Below are 23912 nucleotides of genomic sequence, written 5' to 3'. Positions count from 1 at the left end.
AGTTTATCTCGGAGCAAGATAGAAGTCTCCATTGTTACCCCAGGTAGATGTAACAGTTACCCGCGAGGTTATCACGTCGGGGCCTCCGACACGAGGGGGGACCTAGCATGGCGCTATCAGCTCAACTCCAACAATTACCCTGGGTAGCTAGGCCGACAAAGATCCCCACAGCATCTACATAAGTCGGGCGGGGGAACCCCATGCAGTATCCAGGGCCGCATCTGGTGCATAAGATGTGTGCTATAACCAGTTTCTGGAACATCTGGGCTGACGAACGCTTTAAGCAAGGTGAAGATAGTCAGTCGCCCATCTATCGTTCTCCGTACAATTCGTATTTCTCGTTCATATTCTCGTTAATATATTTCCGAGATTAAAATAAGAGATTCCAACTGATACCGCAGATTACTGCTATTACCACCATACCACATCTAGCCTGTTCCCATCTGCAATATCTAGAAATGCCCGGTGTTATCCAAAACTGGCCCGCATGGAAGGAGTTCGGCGTGAAGCCCGACGAAAGCACGCGGGGCGCCGACTTCGCCAAGGCGAAAGCCGACGTGATCGCTGAGTACGGCGAAGACGCCCTGCGCCGGAGCTGGCTCAAAGTGTGCGAGGACCTCAAAGCCGTGACCGACGACCTATCCACGCTCGGCACCGCCGCGATCCCCACCTTCCACATGGACACGATCCGCGCCCATGGCCTCTCAGACGACGAGCGCGCGCAGGTCAAGTCGCGCGGGTGCTGCGTAGTCCGCAACGTGATCCCCGAAGCGGAAGCGACCTCGCTTTTCCAGGACATGAAGACCCTTGTGGCGGCGAACCCGGGGAAGGTGCCGGGGTGGCCGATCGAGTCGCCGGCGATGCTGCGGCTGTTCAACTCGCCGACGCAGATCGCGGTGCGCACGCACCCGGACCAGATCCAGCTGCAGCGCACGCTTAACGCGCTCTTCCACGACGCGACCCGCGAGACGAGCCCCGAGCCGCTCAGCTACACGGACGCGGCGCGCATCCGCGAGCCCGGGCAGGCGTTTCTGGGGCTAGGGCCGCACATCGACGCCGGCAGCCTGTGTCGCTGGGCCGACCCGCAGTACCGCAAGGTGTACGGCCACATTCTCTCCGGCAGCCCGGAGAAGCACGACGCGTTTGACCTGGGGATCCGCAAGACGGCCGACCAGTTCTTGTTCAAGGCGAACGCGCACTCTGTTGTCTTCCGCTCGTTCCAGGGGTGGACGGCGCTGACGCCCGCGGCGCCGGCTGCGGGGACGCTGATGCTGTACCCGAATATCTCGTCGGTGATTGCGTACGTGGTGCTGCGGCCCTTCTTTTCGCCGCCGGCGGACGGGGAGGATGTTATGGATGCGAGCAAGTGGACTTTCGACCCCGAGTCCAGCTGGTTTCCCGGGACGATGAAGGATCAGAGCCAGAGGTTGAGTCCGAGCTCGCATCCGCACCTTAGGTTGCAGGAGTGCCTCACGTATATCCCGCGGATGAACCCGGGCGATACGGTCTGGTGGCATACGGATGTAAGTCTTTTTTCTTTCCTTCTTTTTTCTTTATGGCTGTAGCGCGAATTCGAGTATCGAGAAAAGGGAGAATATACTTGTGCTTACCAAGTACTAATTGACACCTTTCTAGATGTGCCATGCTGTCGACCCCGAGCACAACGGCAAGGAAGATGCCAGCGTCGTCTACGTGGCTGCCTGCCCTACGACAGCGATTAACAAAGCTTATATCAAGACCCAGTTACAAGCTGGTCTTCTCGGCAAGGGACCGCCAGACAGTCCGAATGTGGATGTCGACGAGAGGGCTCTGAAAGGGTATAAGGGGTTTGATGGTGTTTCGGCCGAGGGTAAGGCCGTGTTGGGGTTCAATTTACTTTGATCCTGTGGATGGGCAGACAGTTAGACAGGAAGGTAACTGAGGTTAGGTAGGTACCTAGGCTTGCAACGACTTGCCTAGGGTTAAGGGGTCAAGGTAAATAAGGATCCCAATAAGCGATCATCTTTACCTAGGCACCTAGGTATGTTAGTGTTATTACCAGGTGAATTTTAGGCGCTTATACGAAAAGCAGCCGTCACAGGCAAAATAGAAGTCTTTTATCTTTATCATGTCTTGTTGAATCCAGTACTAGGTACATTCGATGCACACACAGAGGGCTCAACTCAACAACAATGTACTTCCCTCTTGGCAAAATCCCCTTCCTAAGAAAGTCCGAAACCTCTACCATATATACTGACATAAACTAAAGAAAATTACCTAGTTAATGAGAGATCAATCACTCACCTTTTAGTGCGGCAGTATGTTCTGACATCTCCGTTTTACGCAATACAGTGTACAAGTACAATGTCCAGGGATCATAAGCAAATGTCTCTTCTGAAGTTCTCCTTTACCCCTATTCCATTGTTTTCAGTCAGGACATACCCATCTCACGTGCTCCAGCAGTGTTGCAAATTCCCTTTTTTTTTTCTGTTTCTTTTTGTTTTCATAGAATGAAGCAAGCTTGTTATTTACACATTATATTAAATTATACTCATGTACGTTCCTTTTTTTATTGTTAATTCAAATACTCCAATACTCACTGGGCATGTTCCAACTTATCATCCCACTGCCGCTGGCCCTCCTTCGGGCAATCTTTCCTCGAACCATATTCGATATCAACTTCTGTCGTGCGCACGATGCCGTTATACGTCATGATTTCCTCCTCGCTGGTCGTCGGTGAGTGGCCGCGTATCTCTGTTCGTGTCTTCATGTCCTTTAGGGCGAATGACTGTAGTGCCCCGAGTTAGCGATTAACACCTACCCGTAGGCGAATTTGCGGATGATGGGAGTTGGAGAAGTTGGTTCTGGAGCAACAATCACCACGACGTGGATAAAAAGCTTTGTAGGTTGGAGTCTGAGTGCTACTTACCGGTGTAGCATAGGGTTGCTCCGGCTTCGAACTAGTATCTCGCGTTCCTGACTTGTTGGTGTTCTTCGTATTATCCAGAGCATACGGAGTGTCCCTGTAACGGTAGTTGCGATTCGAGGCCTTCATAGAGGAGAGTAAGCGAGGGAACCAGATCTTAAACAGCGGCCGTAATGCCGGGCCAGATGCCGTGATTATCGCCAAGTTTGTCTCGACGGCAGAATACGTAAATCGGATGTCGTACGAGTAGTCGAAGTTCATGGGGTATAGCGAGGTTTCAATGATCCATAATAGTCGCAAAACGCTGACAACAGTAACCCTAATAATAATGGTTAATGGTCCTGTTCTGTGGATTTTATAGTCGAATCTTGATACTTACACTGCTCCTAAAAGGAACACGAACATTATGGCAATCTTAAGCCTGACTGCCATCTTGAGTCCTATAAAGATCCATATGGGAAGGGCAAGGACGAAAACATCGGTGAGAATAGTCAATGCCGCCGTGGTCACATAGAATGCCCCCGTATCGATGCAATTCCCAGGCAACGTCGGATCCAGAAGCCGCTCCCAAAAATAGGGGATCGGGAGACATTGAAAAATCACAGTCAGGAAGATAGCAATCATCATCCCAATGTTGATGATGTTCAGGGCGTGGATCGAATATCTGATCTGCCGCTTCTGTCCCCCTATCCGGAGCAGGAACATCAAAACGGAGGACTTGACCAGGGCCAGGATCGGGTTGTACAGGATCTGTACGATGTAGTTCCAGTAGAACCCAAGGCTAACATCGGCCGTCATCGGGATATCGTAGACATGGACTCCCAGATACGCCTCCCGCATGGCTTATGCGAGAAATGGGAAAGTCAGCCACGTTATACGTCAAATGCCATGCTGTGTGCGAGCGCCAACACTTACCCACGTAGGAACAACCTGTCTCGGCGATCGATAATGCCTGGGAGCAAGTCAGCTAAGCCACACATCAAAACTGAGACAGGTCAGCTTGCAGCTTACCATAGCCATACATGCCAGAGCATCGTCTGCCAACCATCGTTAGCACGAGTCTATACGAGCCTTCAAGTGCAAACTATTTTCTTTTGCGAAGGGTCAGGTGGCCATGAAAATTTGCAACTCACCGGCCCCGAACTGCCTGCTCCTCACTCTTCCATAGACCCGGAGGCATATGACGACGAGTGCCACAGCGGGGAAGAAGAACAGGATGAAGAAGCCGCCGTACTGGAGAGGTGAATAGGGGTAAGCGTCGGTGACTTCTCCAGACGGCCTGCCTGCGCCCTCGAGCGACTGCCTCCTCCCTACCTTCGAGACCAAGTCCACTAGGGAAAAAGAAGAAGACTCCATCATTCCATGGGATCCAAAGAGTTTGTCGGTCGGTACCCTTTCGCAGAATCGGACTAAAAAACTGAGTGGCGCCGCTTCGCGTGGGACAGATGGCGCCTCTATATAATCGTATTACTCTACAGCTTTTAGGGACAGCACACACACACACACACACACACACACCCTTATACGGCACTCAGGCAGAGCCCTCTGGCAGTCCGGGAGGGAGACCTTGAGTTTTATTTCGTGTTAATAAGATATAGTATCTTGTTCAACAACGAAAGATGAATTCAGCCTCTTTGGCCAATCTATCTCTTCTCTATTGGGTTAGGAGCAAGGTTTCTGGCGCCGGAGTGGGCGAGGTAACCACGGGATATCTCTGCAGCCAAGACCGTTTGTGTATAGAAGGGATGCAGATAGTTATTTACTCCTGTGGCTCCCTTATATACAGCATCGAAGATAATATCTCCGTCGATCTCTTAGGATCGGGACAAGTTACACGCTATTACACATATATACTATGTACATAGTACACCACCTATCTCCATATACCTAGTAAGTGTGATTAATCTAACCCAATCTAATTATATTAAACCGGTATACTTTCGATTATACTATGTAGGTCCCTCAATAGGTAGGGACTTTTGGTCAAATCCATCCAATCGTTCTTTTAGGTCCCGGTAGATTAGACTGGGTGTTATTCGAAGTTAAGGCGTATCTAATGCGGAGCTTAGCCATACTTACTACCTGCACGTTGCATAACGTATCTACTACCTACCTTAGATACCTCCCTAGGTGATCTTGAACAGGCTTTAAGGACCCTTAACCTGCCTACCTACCTACCAACTAGGCACATAATTAACATTCCTAACCATCTACCAACGACGATACTTGCGATAGTCATCGTTATCAGCGCTTTAGCTCTTACGTCATCGCCAACGCTACACCAAAAATCATCACGAGATGACACCTAAGGTACGTGGAATAGCCTCCAGCTCGCGTTGAAAGAGCTGTGGCGTTCCACTTTGGGCTACATATCTACATACACCATCATACTAAAGGAGGACGTGTATTATAACCGACCCAGTAACAACTTACACATACACGTGAGGGGTCGCGTGCCGTGTAATTGGGTTTGTTCCGAGCCCTGATAATTATCAAACCTTTTCATCGGTATTAAACCTGCAATATAGATGATCGTGCCTCCGCGCTACTCGGTACGTTACCCAGACTGCCGGCTACCATGTTCAGAGTATGAAGGGAATCCAGGTGTCCCTTCGTGGTTTCGTAAGACTATAACTACCTACTACAACTCACGTTGTTCAATCCAAGTGCCGTGCGCTTAAACCTGAAAGGACGAATCACGGGCAAGCAAAAGGACATCAATGAGGGGTGACGGAGGAGGGGGAAACAGCTGGTGACCAATCTATGTGTCATGCTTATAGGAAACCTTCCCTCGCTGGTGACCCGGTACGTACCTACATTGAATTTCGGCACGAGTTTCATTGAGGTAACTTTCAAAAAGTCGGCATCGTTCTAACGTACATATCATATATCGTGTGCCGAAGGCGCCATGTATACCCAGTTTAGTCTTATGAGCGGAGGTGCAGGTAGGTAGGTAACCATCTGTCTATATTATAACCGAGATTCAGAGTTGCACGACAAGGGGGGGGCCGAAAGAAATGCTGGGGTACTACAACACTATCGTTCAAGGTTATGATGATCACAGGGGTCCTTTTGCGGAGGAAGAAGGCGGTTTCTTGACTGGACAAGTTCGATGTTGTATTCCAGCCTACCTAGTAGGTTGCCGCTAGGTAGGTACCAGGCATACATGTAGGTTAGGTAGGTTAAGTCTAGAATGCGGCCCGTAATCATGTGGCTATAACTTGGCTACAAGCTTGGGGTTAAACTGCGACGCGGCGGGCAACGCGTCTTACACTGGGCTTAGTAGCGCTTGATTTATTTGTTCTTATTCGTCGGGGCTTTTTTATCCAGCTCCCCTATACTTTTTCCTCCAGTGTAGCCGGTTTACCAGGTGCCTGACTGCCAATGACCAGGGTCCGGGCAAAATTCAAAGCCTCCTCGACTTCACGGCATCATCGGGACGAAAGGGATAGGAAAACAAATTTCCACCTTCCTACTCAACTTACTAGCTGGCCTCGATCCTACCTATATAGCTCATGACCAGCTTCGGGGAGTTAGGCAAGACCTGGAAGTTGAACCGATGTAATAAGTAATACATGTACGAAGGTTGTGGCCAAAAGTTTAGACCAAGATATACCTCAGCCCCACAGTTCCTCCACTTTTCTACCACTGTAAGAAATATCATCGCCAACATACTTACCTACTTATAAAGCCTTATAAATTTATTTAATAAATATCAAATATGTTATTACGTTATTTAATTAATTTATTTAATAATAGAAATTTCTGTAATTTTTTTTCTGCATTAAATTAATGTAAATATTTGTATAATAATCTAAGGTTGTTTAGGACTGAAGGCTTTAAGTTTATAGCACATTATAGCGCTTAAGTGTGCTATAAGGTGCTATACTTTTAAGGGTTGTAGGGGATTTGACGTTAAATGTATGCCTATTATTGGTAGAGGCCCAAAAAAGAGTAGCGCACTGTGGGGCGGAGGTATATCTTGGTCTAAACTTTTGGCCACAACCTTCGTAGGTAATGAGTGTCTCAGCTTGTGCGACAAACTTACATATGTATGTATTGCTACTATTGCACCTCGATATCAGCTTTTGGTAACCAAAACAATCATCTTCGGGTTCTCGGCTACGCCGCAGGGCAACGCCCAGTTTTTTCAGCTGTTTTTTCTTCTATCTAGGCATACATATGTATGTAAGATATGTACTGTAGATATGTCCAATGTTGTGGGATATGCAGATATGCAGTGGGACATGGGAAATCTAACAAAAAGTAGTTCTAAAATGAAACCGTTTTTTGGGATTTTTGGGATTTACAAGTCACGCCAAGCCACTAAAACAGATTTAGATATTAAGCATAAATATATTAAGCTAGCCTATTATGGTTACTCCGTAGCTTATTTAACGGGCATACTTCGTAGCTGCGATGAAGGATCCTGCACGTGACACTTCTTACTATGTAAAGCCATTGTTAATATATGTAAACAGAGTTCGAAAATGGATAATTCCTTTTTTTCTCCAAAACAGGACGGATGGTAATACAACTCGAGTCGTCATGTTAGCCTACCTAGCAGCTACGTATACATTATATAAATCGGATTAAAATATCCATTCCTATTGGAAAGGTACCAACCGAACTAAACGGTATATGTTAAATGGTCGTCTGGTATAACTCAGGTATGTATATATTACATATGTACTCTGGTAGCTAACCATAATAGGCTGGAAATCTCTGCGTGTACATGCCTCCAGGGCTGTATACTGTGTATAGCGTAACTTGATAATGCACATAATGGTTTCATTTCAAATGCGGTCCCCACGATGGACAGAATGGCCATCGTACTAGGGATCTACTCCTACTACGACACAGGGATCTACTACAACATCTTACCTGTCAGCAGCATGTACCTTCTTCACCCTTGCTCGAACGCCCACGCCCTGGCAGCCCTGAGCAAGCGACGGTGCGTTAGCCGGTATCCCCACCAAGTCCGAAGACACAATACAGTATCGTAAGATCTCTTACCTATGGAGCTCTGAGAAAGAACATATATACGGCGGTGCCTGGACCCAACATTTCGATGCTTGCTCTCTTGCTACTTGAGTCGAAGTTGTTTCTTGTTTATCTCACGTTGTTTATCTCACGTTGTTGTTTCACGTCAGCAGCCAGCACCGGCTCCTTGGGCACGTGTAACCACCACGATGATGATATCTTACTCCCGGAGCGCAACCGTAGCCGCCGCTCTGCTACTCACAGTAATACACATCGTTTGTGCCCAAACCATCCTTCTGAACAACTCCACAGTTCGTTAGTATTTACACGATTTTCTCCACGAATATGGTAGAAACTGTATAGCTAATCCATCTTTATAGCGGCAAATGAGTCTACCATTGCGCCAGCAGTAGACAATGTCAGCGCGCAAGCCTCGAATTCAACTGCTGACTTGTTCCATGGAGAGACGCAGCAGCTGACTGACGCAGTTCTCGCCAACCTCACGGACCTGGAGCTATCTAACGTCACCTTGTTCAGCTTCCAGAATGACTCTGACCCGGCAGGCAACTTATCTGCGCGGTCTTCCTCATTTGGCAGATGCAAAACCTACCCCGGTGACTTCCTCTGGCCCTCGGATCTCCTGTGGAAGCTCTTCGACATTCTACTCGGCAAAGCGTTGATCAAAACAGTTCCGTATGCGTCATCTTGCTATGATTCATTTGGGGATTATGACAAGGATAGGTGTGAATTCATCACGGCTAATTGGATCAACGCATCTATCTACCAGTAAGCACTTTGGTGAGTCCCATTAAAGAAAACAATCTTATTAAACTCTACGTAGCACCGAGGATCCTACATCAGTCAATGCCGTTCTCTTCCAGGGGGCAACTTGCATGCCGCCAGGTCTCGCCGCTTCATCTACTGGGTGCACACTCGGCGGCTATCCCACCTACGCGGTAGCTGTTCGCAACGTAGCACAAGTACAGCTCGCGGTCAATCTAGCTCGGAATCTCAATCTACGTCTGGTTATTAAGAATACCGGCCACGACTTCGGTGCAAAGTCGGTAGGAATGGGGGCTTTGTCGATCTGGACCCACAATCTCAAGGATATCCGGTTCTTCAGCCATTACCGGCAAGATTCTTATTCTGGTCCTGCGTTCAAGCTCGGCACGGGAGTTCAAGGATTCGAGGCGTATGAGGCTGCGAGACAGAATAATGTTACCTTGGTTGGTGGTGAGGGACGAGTAAGTCACGCCTGTACCTCTACCCCTATACTGAGCTTTTTATCTAACCACGGATTTTAAGACTGTCGGCGTCATGGGCGGCTACATTCTCGGTGGCGGGCACTCGCCGCTCTCCAGTCTCTACGGGATGGGAACCGACCAAGTGCTGTCGATGGAAGTAGTGACCGCCGACGGGAGGTTTATAACGGCTAACAGGAACAGCAACCCAGACCTATTCTGGGCTCTGCGCGGCGGAGGAGGCTCCACATTTGGCGTCGTCACATCCATCGTGGTTAAGGCCCACCCGAAGATCAAAGTCACCACGCTGACGTACGCCTTCGAAACCGGTCCCAAGGTGACTCCTGAGCAGTTCTGGGCCGCGCTGCGCGCCTACTTCGACGGCTTCATCACCTACACCGACGCCGGAAACTACGAGTACTTCCGGATCTCCAAGGGCCTCGACGGTGGGTTCAAGACCGACATGGGCCCGTGGTTTGCGCCCGGGATGTCGAAAGCCGAGCTCAAGGCTCTAGTGGCCCCTTTGTTTAACAAGTTCAAAGCGCTGGGCATCGAGATACAGCCGATCTACAAGGAATACGACGACTACTACGGCGCCTGGTTCGAAAGCTTCCCGGTCGAGCCCTGGGGCAGCGACACGATCCGCCAGGGCAGCCGGCTATTCCCGCGCTCGAACTGGCAGGACTCGGCGAAGCTGAACGCAACGTTCGACGCGATCAAGAGCATTGTCGAGGAGGGCGCGTACGTGCTGGCGTTCAACGTGGCGGCGTCGCCCAAGGCGGGGTTCCCCGACAACGCGGTGAACCCGGCGTGGCGGGAGACGGTGCTGCACGCGATCATCGCGCAGCTGTGGGACATGAAGGCGACGGAGGCGGACATCAAGGCGGCGAGCGACAAGCTGACGTTCGACTGGCTGCAGCGCTGGCGCGACGTCTCGCCCGGCGCCGGCGCCTACATGTCAGAGTCCGACTACATCGAGCCCAACTACACGCAGGCCTTCTACGGCACCAAGTACCCGAGGCTGTACCAGCTCAAGCAGCGCTATGATCGGCACGGGGTCTTCTACGCGCACTCGGCGGTCGGGTCCGAGGACTGGCAGATGTCGGAGATGATCTTGGGGAATCTGCCGTCGCAGAACAGCAAGTTATGCAGATTATGAAATCTCTTTCCTTTTTTTTTCTTTTTTTTTTTACGAAGCACATATTACTTTACATTTACCTACTTACCCACTATTAAATTTTACCTACCTACTTATTAGAATATCTTGTTATATTGTAGACAATTATTAGATTAAATATATTACCGATTTTAGATCATGCGATTCAAATTCTTGCAAATTATTGTTTACGATTCTGCATGCAAAGGTAAAAATAGATATCCCATCCCTTCTCGCCACCCCCTGAATCGGGTAACAAACCACAGAAATTATATTGTCACGCGAAGTAAGATACAGTAGATGATGCAGGCTTTTGCTATTTTTTCAATAAGCTCCAATTTCCTTTGTTTCTTCATCTCACGCTGGATTAGGCCATGATTATCGCATTATATTGGCACATTGTCTAAGCTGTCTCTACGGACATGTTTTGCCGCATCGCATCATGCACGTCATGACTTACTTTACCTACATACATAGGTGGGTAGGTATCTGGGTCAATTTATCTACATATGTACGGTATGTATGTGCATGTAAGTAGGGAGATATTTATCATCGACATATTACACGAGATTAGATCTGTATATCGAGATTTCAGATTGGTTTTTGTTTGATTCGAGGACGTTAAAAAAAGAAGATCAGCTGGTTACCTGGCCGACCTCTTTCTTGTTCGGATCTCATCATCTGAGACTGTATGACGAGATGCAAGTAACGGAATTCATAATCTTAAGGCTGACTTCTGCGTTACACGCACCTGGACAAGGAGAATTGTTGTTTCTAAAAATGGACTTTGTCTCACGCCCACAAAGAGTACTATCGATTGTTAAAGCATTCGTTATATTGGGACATGTCGCATGCCGTCTTTGCAAATCAGAAGCCAATATAACCAACCAACTTGCTTCGCATGCTCCCGGATCGTCGGATGCGGCTAGGGATGCAAGTCATCCTAAACATGTACCAAGTAAGCCGTAGTGAAGGTACTTACCTAGGTACATAAGGTAAGTAAGTACTAGGTATGGCTGATAATAAGCACCTTAAGTGGCTTATTCCTCCTTCTTTCTTCAACACCGAATCATATTGCTCTCGGCCGAAATGTCTCGTCTCATAGTGCATCCATCTCCTTACCAGTGCCGTGGAATACTACCGTTTTAACGACTAAGGCACTGATTCAGGATCCAAGCCAACCGTCGATACAGCTAGCGCCCATAGTACAACTTGTAGCGAATTATCGGTGTAAGGGGGGCTAGATAGTGTAGATGGAGGAGGAGAAAAAAAAAAAGAAAGAGAGGATTATGCTTGGGTTAAAGATGAAAGGCAATCCTCTCTCAACATCCTACCCACAACGGAACTGCCTACTATACGAAGTAGTACCTCAACTGGAGCATCCCAAAAAGAATTCAGATTGCTCACGTGGAGGAGATGAGTTGGACGATTATCAATTGATCATCTTAACCCGAAAGCGCTAGTTGGTGATGTACCGTCAACCACGTTGCAGCGGATCCGTTTTCTACCTACACTATACAGACCCAATTAACACGCCATTTTGGTTGTGTCTTCTCAACTCCGTGAACTTGGACGCATTAGGTAAACCCCCCAAGTCTTCCAACACAACTTACACAAGTATAAGATCTCTCATATAACGTACTATTGACTCTCCCCCGCCGTCGAGCTATCCTCGATCCAGGCACAGTTCCTTTCGTTCGAACGATAAGATGTGTACGGTTAGTTATTAGTTATATGTATGTAAGATAGGTATCGTGAGCTATTATATGGTGAAAAAATGACCCAGCTAATCCTATTCGTTATCAATAACTATGTCTTCCTTTTCATTCTTTCCCTTTAGGTTCCGATGCGCCGGGCTCAGCCTGTGTCGTTATAGTGAAGCTAGTTCCCAATTCAGTGAAGCTCGTATGCACCTTGTCTCTCATTCCATTATGTTGGACGTTATCCTGGCCAAGCTGTTGGTTCGCTACCTACATAGTACATGAAGAAAGCTGCTTTGCCATGCTCTGCTGCCGTGGCGTTATCCACCCCTTCATTAAAAATGACGAGCGAAGCAGTGATTTGCGGTACGTAAATCATACCATCTACCCTTCAATAGTTGCTTCTTCATTAGGTAAACTGGGTTCGTCACAGATCCACGACTGGCCCCCGCCCACAGAATTCATTTAAAGGCCAGGGCAGTTCGAATCGACTGTTCCTAAAGAAACAAAATATTGGATACTGTATCACTTGCATCATAATATTTAGTAGTTGTGGCTTGCTCTCATGTCTTTGCTACGGTAGCCCCCCTTCTTTTTACCTGACCTCACCAGCCGAAAAAAAAAAAAAAAGGAAAACTGAAAAACAAAATCGATATCATGTACAGTTTCAAGACCTACATAGCAGCTCTCTGCGCCTCCCTGCTCGCCCCCGCAGTAGTGACCTCGCTCAAGTTCAACACGACCTCCATCTCCGCGCGGAACGGCAGCTCGACGCTAGAATGCTGGGAGTTCGACGGGCCCGTATCCGTCAGTAGCGACCCCAGTTACTACGACGTCGTCAACGCCGGCCTAGGACCGATCTCGAACCTGACCTACACCTACGTCCCGCCCCAGCACGAGCCGATCTTACACACGGCGCCCTTCAAGCAGTAATATCCACCCACCCACCCGATCCGATCTCCCCCCCCCCCCCCATTGGCCCAGCCCGCGCCCCCTAACTAACCTACCTAATTCCAACAGATGGGTCTTCATCGTCACCGGCCTCACCTACTTCACGCTCCCCGACGACCCGAGCACGACCGCGCTGATCACCGGCGGCGAGTTCGGGCTGGTCTTCGCGTCCGACACGCCGGACGTCAGCGTGCGGGGCCACGCCAGCTCGTTCCCGGGCCTCACCGACACCATCTGCCTGCAGATGCCGGTGGCCGGCGACAAGATCCCGGACCACCGGTTCCTGCACATGGGCCAGTGCAACGCCGAGGAGATGACGGGCCTCCGAGGCATGTCCGCCGTCGCCAGTGCCGCCCGGAAGACCAGGTAAAAAAGAAATTTTTTGAGACTTTTCAGTTCAGACTCTACTCTTCCGGTTTCTTTTGGATTTTCAAGACGCGAAGGAAAAAAAAACCCCCTCCGTCTTGATTCTTCTATTTTTTTTTTTTTTTTTGGTTCGAGTTAATCATCAGTTCACCGGAGACTCTGTTCCTCTCTGCTGTGGCCTTCCCTTCCTCGGCCTTACAGTACCTAATCCCCTAGAAAGAAATAACATCAACCCATACTTGGTGGGCCGACCACCCTCATACGAAAGCAGTGGAACCTCAATCTCTCTTCCCAATGTCTTTCTTTTTTGGTCAATTGCTACTACCTAGTAGCTGAGGTCCACATCTCTCTTTCTCTGTCAGGTAGTGCCTGAACTGAAGAAGCTTCTTTTTCAATAAAAAAAGACGAGTTTCAAAAGCTGACGATTACAGCACATCGGAATCACTAGGATACCAACAAGACGGCAAGGCCCCGATGTCCGGGTATCTGGGCTCTATCTGGGGCGGGATGTGGAAGCAGGAATAGGTGGGTGGGCCGAGTCGAGTTAGGAGGAGCAGGAGGCAAAGATTGCGCGAACTTTCTTCTCGTGAACTTGCTTGCTTTGGTACATACTCGTGGTGGATGTACGCAGATACGATCCCGAATACGCGTACGACTCGATGAGATCACCGCTTGTTGGTTGCCCACTACTGCCGCTATTTGATACACAGGAACCTCCACAGGAAGAAGATCGTTCGTTGATCCTTGGACAGCGAACCTCCGAAAAGGGACGCTGAATCTGCTCCGGGGAGCTCTGATTCGCCGTTCACAATGGTGTTGGTTGGCCCACCAATAGGGACCCTAATTCTGGTCTACTACGACGTATGTAACATCATTAACCTGTATATAATAGATTAACCACGTAGGATTTGTATATAAAAAGCGTGGTAATAGATTTTTTTCAACTTCATCAAGCTAAGAGTCTTTTCAGTTAGTTAGTTACTGGTCTTCGTTGGCAATACCTGCTTCAGTGAGTTAGCTCGGATCAGTAATACATAACTAACAACTAACTACCGTCTGTCAAACCAAGATATTTACCTCCCTCCTAGTAAACCCACGTGTAGGCCTTACCTTGCAACCTATTTATCACCCCTGAAATCAGTCCCAACTACCTAGTTTAAATACGTTCATCGTACACGTTCGGCGAGCTAAAACAATTATTTCCTGATTACAAGGGGGGCCGGGAATGGGAGGCTAGCACCCATGTTCCCCGGGAGATCCACGACGTCTAATAGGGCAGCCAATTTCCAGGGAAGATTGGTTTGGCGTGTCTCTCTCCCAAGTGACGGATGGGGTTCGTTGAAATGGCATCAAATTTACTCGGGTTAGGTTGAAGCGGAATACCCGCACGATCCACTACTGTTGAAACTTGAACTGTCAAGTTGGCTGTTCGTTGCCTGAGGAAGCGGTTAATATTATGCTTACCTACCTAGGCACATATGATGTAGGTTCGCTCGCCCAAGATTCTTTGTAACTTAGTTATATGCTAAATTATTTGAGCTCATCGACTACCTTAGCAACTAGTAACTACTCCAATAAAAGTAACTCACGTACACTCAAAATATGAGAAGAAACCATATACCCTATCCGCACTAACCCGAAACGCGGTCGAAATGGGTATTTCTACGTTACTTCATATGCCAAGCAATCCTCATCCATATCGATATAATTGCTGGCAAAATGAGCATTCGAGAACGCGTCGAGATCGTGTGCCCAGGCCCCCTGCCCCTGCATATCGTTGCAGAAGTCCGGATTCCCCAGCGGTGGCGCATCGCCGAAACCGACACCGTCCCCGTTTTGGTCGAAGGGATGCTTGAGAATCCCAGGCTGGTCCATCGAGTACACGCCCGAGTCCTTCCTGCTCGAGTCTCTGTAGAAGGGCGCGGGCCCGTTTGCTAGATCCTGCAGCGCCTGCTGCGAGAGCAGCCTTGGGTCTAGGTTGGAATCGGGTTCGGCCGTGCTTGTTGATGCCTCGCTTCTTTCGTGGGCGCTCTCTTTGCGCGGCGGCTGTTGCGCTGCTAGTTCTCTCAACCCCGCCATGAAATCCCAGCGGAGAACCTCCAGTTGGAAGCCTGCCCCGTTGTCTATATGCACCGAGTTAGTATCTCTCTCTCTCTCTCTAGGACAGTAGCGGGTGAATACCAACAAAGGGCGAGAATATATAAGAAGACTTACAGGCTCCCTCGATCGCGTTCTTAGAGTCCGGGCCCCACAAGGCGCGGCATATCTTGTGCCAGCATGATTCGGGGCCCCCCTTATCCTTCTGAAAATTCAGCTCCCGGTAATTCTCATCTTGGGACTTGTCCATCCACTCGGGTTCGGAATCCGGCAGCTTCACTTTGGGCTTCGTGCAGTGTACCACGTGCCTGCGTTTCTCGTCGTCGACTTCCTCGACCCGGCACTTCGTAAACCGCAGTCCGCACTTCTCGCAGCCAAATCTCAAGGCGTGCACTCTTCGGATATGCTCCCTGGACAAAGGGTTAGACGTCAATGCGGTCAGGAGATAAGTGCTAGGTAATAGATCGCCACTCACGTCAGTTTCCCAACATCCTTGAATCCCGTACCCGACGTACAGACGTTCTTGACGTGCCGATATCTGGAAGGATTGTGCTTCCAAAAGGGGCACGCCAAGAACTCTCTCTGCTCGGGGTGCTTGGGGTCATGCGTCCAGTCCTTCGCCTTCGCATCAAACAGGTCCATCACGTCCTGGGAGCCCACCAGTGACTGAGCACACTGAGTGCTACCCTCCCGTACAGGAGTCGAATCCAGCTTCCCAACATCATTGTTACCGGCCAGCTTCTGTTTCTTCGTTGGCATGGTGAATTCGCCGGTGATATATACCTATATAGTAGTATGTATGTATATGTATTCCGCGACCTACTTCTCAGCACCTGGAAGATATGACGCTCTCTATCGCCGTAATCTTCCCTTTAACGCGTGCTTGGCGTACCCTCGCTGGCTCTTGCACGAGTACCCCCTGGGGCGCTTTCTCGCTCCACGAATATTCAGCGAACTTGTCGGAAATGGGCGGCGTCGGGCAGCGCATCCACCGTTCAATGCCTCGGGAGCCTTCCTGGTCTTCTGAGGACGCGGTAGAGTACACGCTTTCCTGAAAAGGGGGTATCGACTGGCTGCCCATATATTCAGCATCAGCATGCCCAACAACGAAAGTGCAATTCTAGCAGCCACCCGAGGTAACATAAATAATCCACGGCGCTGTGTGTGTGTGGGTGTGCGTTTCCAAAGCACACACATCAATATAAAAAGCTTCAGAAAAAGTCATTGGCATACCTATTATTAGGAATTGGCTGGTTCATTTGGCAATTCATTCCTTCCTTGCCACCTAATTCCCCTATAATGCGAATTGGGAATTGGAAAAGCTGTGGGATGGAAGAACGAGTACGCAGGTTTTTGGTGATATAAACGTTTATAACCACTTTCGTCAGCATCGCACATGCGATTCCAAACATAGTAGCATCGCACATGCGATTGTGATCATAGTACCCGGGGGCCGGTAGCATCTCCCAACTTGATATGGCGGTCATTTTTTTTCACACCACCATGAGTTCTCGCCGTGCTTAGTATCCCAGCGAACCTGTATGGTAGCTATTTTTGTTAGGCTCAACACTCTTATAGTCTTTCCGATAATATAGAATGGTTTCGGCTTATACGCACTATGTATATTACCCCTATCTGCCCAGTAGCCATCTACTTGTACTCAGTGGAGCGCACATGAGAAATTACAGTCGATTACCTAGGTAGGTTTACCTATAATATCTGTATGAATACACGATGGGTAAGCCATTTGCTGCCCTTGTGCGCTTCGTTCATTCTGCGTGTAATGGAAGGTTATAAGCATAGGCTCATAACCCTATATATATCACTTAAAGAGAGTAGCATAGCAAAGGAATCATATGCACGAGTTACTGATGAAATGAAATATCATTCTATTAACTCTGAGGATATTCTACTCTCATGTTGGTCTTTGGCCGAGATGTAGTACAGCTAAACAGAGCAGCGTGTTGGAGTGCCTACCAATGTAATTGGGCATATTTTCATCTATATACTACATCTCACCACTGTTCCAATTAGTCTACCAACCTTACTTTTTCGTATAATTCACCCCTATTTCCTCTTCAACAATGAAACATGGGGCGTAGGTATCATAGTTACCACTGGCAACACGAAGGCGGTTGGTTGGCTCTCCCACGGCACCTAGTAGGTATCAGGCTTAACGTCGCGGTTCCTGATTGGAAGTGGCGTTGAAAGATTGTTACGAGGTAGCCCAGTAAGTTTTTGGAATGCATACCCCTTTATTTAGTAGCTATATATGAGATAAATGTACTTGTCGTTCTGTGTACCGAGTGTCGCACAGCTGTACGTCCTATACATGTAGTAATTGATGTGTTGGGGGTAGAGTTGGAGTTTCGGGGGCGCTTCAAGGCAGTCCGCCGTCGTTCGTACAACACCAGAAATGTCTCTTTGCAGAATTTTCTAAAAATGCTTTTGAAAATACGCCGTTTCTAGCCTACTCCCGCAATCCTCTGCACTTGAGCCTCCTAGTATTCAACATGCATCCTCCTCTATCTCCAAGTGAGTTCCCCGTCAATGATGAGTCGCCTGCGGGCTCGCGGTACAGTCCGCCAGACTTACGTTGATGACTAATAAGATGCTGGACGAGGACACTGACCTGACAGGTTAGGCGGCCTGGGTACATTCACCTCAATCGTCGGCTCTACTGCCCTGGCAGCTACTGTGGCTATTTTGGCCATTATATGAGACCAAGCAATCGACGCCAGCACCGGTCAAGAACCAGTCTTGCTTTGATTGATGATAGTGGATTCTGACTAGACGGCTAGAGTAGTAACAGTATGCACAGCTATCATACAGACTCATTTCCATACAGCTAGGTTGCTTATGTCCATGGTAGCGAGCTCGTTAGTGGAATCCATTGGCATTCCTTTAGTTGTTGTGTTGCCCCCCTTTACTCTCCTACCGATAAGAGGACTACAAGTACTTCCTTACAACTTGGTCCCGAATCGAGGTATGCGTATCCGGATGCCAACTGGAGATTCGGTGAATATACCGAAGCACCAATATACGGCGACGGGTTTAAAGCTACCGGTACAACTTACCGGGCCCTGCTCCCCTTCCCCGTCCCCGAAGTTTCGACGGCCCGGGAGTCAGCCTCAGTCAGGCCAATCTAATGGCTTTCGAGGTCTCGGTAATTCATCAAATGAGGGCATATACGCAACCATCTATATGATAAACTTCAACGGATATAAGCGTAGAGCGCGCGTGTCAAATTACCAAGACGAGACAGAGCCGGCTTTATCATGGAACAGAGCCGATCCTTGTCGACATGATACCGAACCTATCCGACGACAACTAGTTCAGACCATACCTCGGCCAAGGCACGAAGAAAGGGACATCATGGCACTCGACAAGATGTTACAATGGTCACCCTTGCATTTCAACGACACAGATGACGAAGAGTGTCTGAAAATATATTGATCGAAGTCCAGTATCCACCGCGGGGATATCGATACACAAACAACAGCACATCTCAATGTATTCGAGGATACGCTGGGAAATATGGCGCTAGTGCTTCAGGGGCTCCTCACGAGGATTCGTCAAATGATCTACTATAATTAGCTAGGGGTGGGGCCAGAATGAGATTCGGCTACTATAATCTTCTCTAGAATGGTTCTGGGTCCTAAGAGCTGGTCTGGCTGTGATTATATTCCGATGTCATTGCGTTCGTTATCTGTAACAAGCCAGTTCGATGACTTGGCCCGTATTCAGCCAGTCTAGAGATACCATGGAAATCCTCGACAGGGCAGATTATATGACGGCGATGAGATAACGCGGTGGGTAACTCGACAGCCAAAAGAAGCGACAGGTACTAGTATTTTAGACTCGTGTGGCGATGGGGAGTTCGTGCTAAGGTTACGGCTTAAAGGCAGAACAAATGAAAGCCAAGACCTCAAAGCATAACATGGAAAGAAAAACATACAAACCTAGGTATGTGATAGAGTGCAGTCCAATAAGATTATGTCAAATGATATAATGCCCTTCGAAATAGGAGTAATAGCGTATCGATAGGATGGGAGGTTCAGCCATTCTATGTAGATGACTGCTTAACCTAGTAGCTTGGCCAAGTATAATAGATGAGGTATAAAGGGCAGTCTTACTTGTGTCTCCACTCACTGCACACTTGATGGACATTTGCGAACTCGTTGGAGTTGAGATAGTCCGAGAGAAGATCCTATGGCCATCGTAGCTATCTAGAATGGCGGTGAAAATGGCAAAACGTAGATGCGAGTGCGGATGAACTCCTGGGGGACTAGTTTATGATAGTTGATTATGACAGTTGGTATCGAAATAGATGTTCCGTGAGTAGACACATGGTAAGCATGGGGCCTCCTGTATTCGCGTCCCACCTCCATGTGGTGATGTCGTTGAGATAGACCTACCGCATGGACTGCTTGGTATTGGTAGGTGTGTGTTCCAAGGTCATGACTTGTTCTTGGCAGGGATATTCTCAAAGGTTGTCTGTCTATGGGTACTACATACTGTAAGTCATTAGTAACGAAACTGAAGAGATTGCGTATTTATCAAGGTAGATCTTTAGTAATTACATACTTACATATACCTACATATATAGTCGGTGGTCGGCTTTCGCATCGGATGGCGAGTCTACATAACTATGTAGGAGAAGACTACTACAGTAGGTGGAGGTATCGTACTGTAATGATATTGTAAAATTGTTGGTGCCCAAGGTCAGAGACTATGCACAAGGCCCATAAGGAAAAGACCTTCCGATAGGTTTCAATGTTTGAATGCGAGTTGGATTATTCTCAATCTTGCCAGTACTAGGTAAGCAAGCAATTCTCGATTGGGACTTGACAAGTTTGTGTTGCCGCACTAGAATTTAAGATGTCCCGAGCCTTATCACGGGGTGCCTACTGCATAGTAATAAGATGCTTAAGGTTGACACTCGGCAGTTCATGCTGTACGTAACGAAACAGCACTGAAGGAAGGTATAGGTAGAGCGGAAACTCCGCTCTCCGACCCCCGATGAGAGCTGTACGGCCTGTAAGGTTTGGCTGTCTCACTTACCTAAGCACCAAAAATGAATATCCTCCGAAAACATTTTCATTTTTTCTTTCATGCTTACGCATTCATTGTCATATTCGTCATAATTCTTAACAGTGGAATTCCAACATCGGCCTTTTGGTAATAGTAAATACCGACCTGATCTTCGTGCCTGTTGAATCTCAATGGAAATCTCAATGGGAGTACGGAGTACGTGAGGTAATGATTTACCTACCACAAAAGATCAATCTCTTCGACGTTTCCAAGTCCAAGACCTACATACATACCTAGGTACATAACCAACATACCGTACTTTATACCTTGAATATCGATACCGATATCCAATCTTAGCTTGTCAATTGCTAGTAAATCCTACTCAGAGGCGCATTTCTGGGGTAATGGGTATAGTATGTATGCAAGTAGGTATATTCGGCACTAAAACAGGCAATGCGGTAGAATCCGTCTTTTACAAAGACAGGTACTACGTACCTCTGCTTTCTACAGGGAAATATGCCGGGTTACATATGTAGGCAAGGCAGTTGAAATCCTGTAGGATTGGCTGGCGAAGGCGTACATATGTCGCTTTTGCTGCACCCCGGGACAGACAGGTTCGCAGGAGGGAACTTGATCGTCACATTGTGCTCACAGGCAACCCACTCTGCCACTCTGCCACTCTGCTTCAGTTTATCTCGGCATCGGAACCGACGAGTCTTTTACTCCCTACTGTACCTAGGTTGTGGCACGAGCCCCATTACACCCGAGTAATCGCGTCCCGAGATGTTCGTTGGTCAGCTAGTAAACTAACGTCAACTTGCCTCAGGGGCTTCAAGGTTGTCATAGTTCAGACGGAACAAACCATATTGCGTGTCAAGCGTCATCCTTGATCGATCAACCGCATCACATTTGTGCTCACCCACGCATAGCCGCAGCTATGTCGCCCTTCTAACTACATAGGTACCTGCCGACCAATGCTTTAGATACCGTCCGTTACATATGAAGTCTCAATATGTGCTGCGTAATGACCTAATCATCAAATCAACGGAGAGTCGGTGACCGTGGCTGTTATACCTTTGCTGGGCATCTTCACCTACTACCTACTATAGGACCTCTTGTGGCTTTGAGCCGCCTCATCCACCCACGTTCCAGTCCCTAACCTAGCTGAAAAGTAGCCGAATTTCGCCGATCGGCGCTCGTTCTGAATCACTCTGGACCCTTAAGAACAAATTACTTGTTTCGTGCTCTTATCCTTTCAAGCATATGTACCTTACCTATCTATTTGGTACCTAAGTAATGGATACTTTACTTCACAGGTGCGTATCATTGTGCACAGTATGGATGGGATGAGACCCCTCATTACATGCGCTTCTGCAAGTATACATACCTACCTAGATGGGTATATATAAACCTGACCCTCCTCAAGCCGCATGCGGTAGCCCCACCGTATGGATATCTACATATGTATATGTATCATTAGACCCCTTCTTATAGGATCCTCTCACATTTCATGCAAGGTCATTTCACGTTGCTACCTATTGTGTGCTGCTTACCAGGATTTCTAACCAATTGAGCAACCTGTTACGCAGTTGCCACGCTACACATATCCTCGCTGGGGGTGTAAGAATACTCACCTCTTTGGTCACTTCACCGAAGCCCCAGAGATTCAAAGGCCCACCAGGCTACACATAATCATGTTAAGAAGAAGGGGCCAGGCCCCAGGTCTTTGCTACGATGTCCCCGTCGCTATCATACCTCTAGTCACATCCATTCTTTTCCTCATAAGACTCTATCGCTGGCAACAGTTTCACTATTATCAACTCCTCGACCTCTTCGACAATACAATGGAACAGACGCTCTCACGGTTCTCCAAAAAAATCCAAGGACCTACCACCTTCACCAAGTTTGGCGAGCTTCCTCCCGAGCTACGCATTAAGATTTGGCAGGAAGCCATGCCCGGTCCCAGAACCGTGGTTATAAAATCTCCCTATGCAAGACAACAACATATACCCAAGTCACTAGAAGAGGCTATATTAGAAACACACGATCAAGAGGAGACCTGGTATTCAACTACACAGATCCCTGCCCTCTTACACATCAATGCCGAGGCAAGACATGAAGCACTCAAACACTACAAACTTTCACTTGGCGTAGGAAAAGGGCAACCGCGAATCTACGTCGATTTCAGGCGGGACACCATTTTCTTTGGCAACTCAGAGCTCAAGCCCGAGTGCTCGGCGTTGTGGGCTTCAACGAAAGATTTAGATCAAGTGCATCGTCTAGCAGTCGTCCCCGAGGGCGCGTGGAGGGTGCTGCGATGGAAGAATGTCGATCTAAATTCTTTAGAGAGGATCATCTTCGTTCACGACACAGAGAAACTTGAGCTAGGGCCTCTTCCCCAACTAATTGAAGACGAGCCACAGGAGGTAGACACAGAGCTGCTCGAGGAGCAGGTGCAACGTTTAGAAGAGTTAGAGTCACCGCAGGAACCACAAGGAAACGTCAACATATTAGACCACATGAAAAAGAGGATGCAGGTAGCTCGAGAGGAGGTCAACACACTCATGATGGTCTTACCGACGCAATGGGAGAGGGAGCCGGTGGTGTCAACCGCCGTGTTTAGGAAAAGTCGCGGTGATAGGTGGTTGTGTTAATTTAGTCGTTTTCAGATTTTTGCAGCAGAACAAACCTTCTCACGAACCACGACATGTCTTAGCTTACGTTTGTAGTGCACATACATCATGTTGTGATACCTAAGAAATTCCAAACCAACCCAAACTATATCATACCGAACCAAGCAAGGGAAATTCCGCGACTATCTTCAATTCGAGAAGGGGTCCGAAGTTTCATCCATGTCAAACGCGAGATGACGATCAATTGCTTTCATTGCCATGTAACTTTTCTTTTCAGCCCCCCTCACCCCTTTCACCCTAATACCTAGACACCGTTCTAAAAAGAGGTTACAGAAAACAGAAGTGGCTTCTGCCATCGACATCGCTCTCGCCCGCGCCCCACGACGACATTGTCTCTCTACTCTAAGACATACCACGCAACTTGGATCTTGTCTCGCCCGTCCCGTTATACTAACCCCGTTGTGCGCCTCTTTCTTGCTATCTATCTAAGTGTATGAGGCGTGATAGGTAATCAACCTGAAGTAAAACAAAAAGCCATTGATGGGTGGACTGGGCCTAGGAAAATAGGAACATTCGTCTTTCTACGACGTGCGTTACTAACTAGAGGCTAACGACGCAACTGCCCGCCCCCCTCCTCTCTCGACCCCCCTTTTTTTTTCCTGTTCTGCATCGCAGCGCAAGACGAATTGCAAGAGGGTCTACCCGATGTACTGCAGCCTTAGGATCTGCAAGTCGTCAATTGGGAGGAAATATAATTTGATGTCGACATGCTACTACGTACTGGCCTACGCAAGTAATTATTTGCTGAGAGCCCTGGAGGATAGTTAATGCGTACCAGATAGGTAC

The 23912-nt window shown here is 48.2% G+C and overlaps 7 protein-coding genes across 7 annotated transcripts; 5 read left to right on the top strand and 2 right to left on the bottom strand.

Moving 5' to 3' along the window:
• Nucleotides 1-458: 458 nt before the first annotated feature.
• Nucleotides 459-1881, top strand: GGS25DRAFT_521769 (DUF1479-domain-containing protein; the record flags this gene model as incomplete). The annotated part of the gene is made up of 2 exons (XM_049264111.1): nt 459-1523; nt 1636-1881. The coding sequence occupies 2 exons, from the start codon at nt 459-461 to the stop codon at nt 1879-1881; spliced, it is 1311 nt and encodes a 436-aa protein (XP_049116740.1).
• Nucleotides 1882-2502: 621 nt separating this feature from the next.
• Nucleotides 2503-4261, bottom strand: GGS25DRAFT_531667 (uncharacterized protein; the record flags this gene model as incomplete). Its single annotated transcript, XM_049265511.1, has 6 exons — nt 2503-2767; nt 2909-3224; nt 3285-3747; nt 3821-3857; nt 3917-3942; nt 4039-4261. The coding sequence occupies 6 exons, from the start codon at nt 4259-4261 to the stop codon at nt 2576-2578; spliced, it is 1257 nt and encodes a 418-aa protein (XP_049116739.1). The 3' UTR covers nt 2503-2575.
• Nucleotides 4262-7367: 3106 nt separating this feature from the next.
• GGS25DRAFT_490920 (FAD binding domain protein) lies at nt 7368-10449 on the top strand. Its single transcript, XM_049261037.1, has 4 exons — nt 7368-8203; nt 8269-8674; nt 8730-9132; nt 9194-10449. The coding sequence occupies exons 1-4, from the start codon at nt 8098-8100 to the stop codon at nt 10286-10288; spliced, it is 2010 nt and encodes a 669-aa protein (XP_049116738.1). The 5' UTR covers nt 7368-8097; the 3' UTR covers nt 10289-10449.
• A 2007-nt stretch (nt 10450-12456) lies between these two features.
• GGS25DRAFT_284208 (uncharacterized protein) lies at nt 12457-13654 on the top strand. Its single transcript, XM_049257494.1, has 2 exons — nt 12457-12914; nt 13006-13654. The coding sequence occupies exons 1-2, from the start codon at nt 12643-12645 to the stop codon at nt 13304-13306; spliced, it is 573 nt and encodes a 190-aa protein (XP_049116737.1). The 5' UTR covers nt 12457-12642; the 3' UTR covers nt 13307-13654.
• Nucleotides 13655-14964: 1310 nt separating this feature from the next.
• GGS25DRAFT_521765 (uncharacterized protein) lies at nt 14965-16480 on the bottom strand (the record flags this gene model as incomplete). The annotated part of the gene is made up of 4 exons (XM_049264110.1): nt 14965-15425; nt 15517-15809; nt 15875-16182; nt 16292-16480. The coding sequence occupies 4 exons, from the start codon at nt 16478-16480 to the stop codon at nt 14965-14967; spliced, it is 1251 nt and encodes a 416-aa protein (XP_049116736.1).
• A 1432-nt stretch (nt 16481-17912) lies between these two features.
• On the top strand, nt 17913-18855 carry GGS25DRAFT_521764 (uncharacterized protein; the record flags this gene model as incomplete). Its single annotated transcript, XM_049264109.1, has 4 exons — nt 17913-17979; nt 18044-18096; nt 18201-18210; nt 18272-18855. The coding sequence occupies 4 exons, from the start codon at nt 17913-17915 to the stop codon at nt 18853-18855; spliced, it is 714 nt and encodes a 237-aa protein (XP_049116735.1).
• Nucleotides 18856-21537: 2682 nt separating this feature from the next.
• On the top strand, nt 21538-23130 carry GGS25DRAFT_284074 (uncharacterized protein). Its single transcript, XM_049257493.1, has 2 exons — nt 21538-21749; nt 22008-23130. The coding sequence occupies exon 2, from the start codon at nt 22128-22130 to the stop codon at nt 23085-23087; it is 960 nt and encodes a 319-aa protein (XP_049116734.1). The 5' UTR covers nt 21538-21749; nt 22008-22127; the 3' UTR covers nt 23088-23130.
• Nucleotides 23131-23912: the final 782 nt, after the last annotated feature.

This window comes from Hypoxylon fragiforme, assembly GCF_022984875.1.
Source record: "Hypoxylon fragiforme strain CBS 206.31 chromosome Unknown GGS25scaffold_5, whole genome shotgun sequence".
Taxonomy (NCBI): domain Eukaryota; kingdom Fungi; phylum Ascomycota; class Sordariomycetes; order Xylariales; family Hypoxylaceae; genus Hypoxylon; species Hypoxylon fragiforme.
This window is presented reverse-complemented; position numbering and strand designations above follow the sequence as displayed.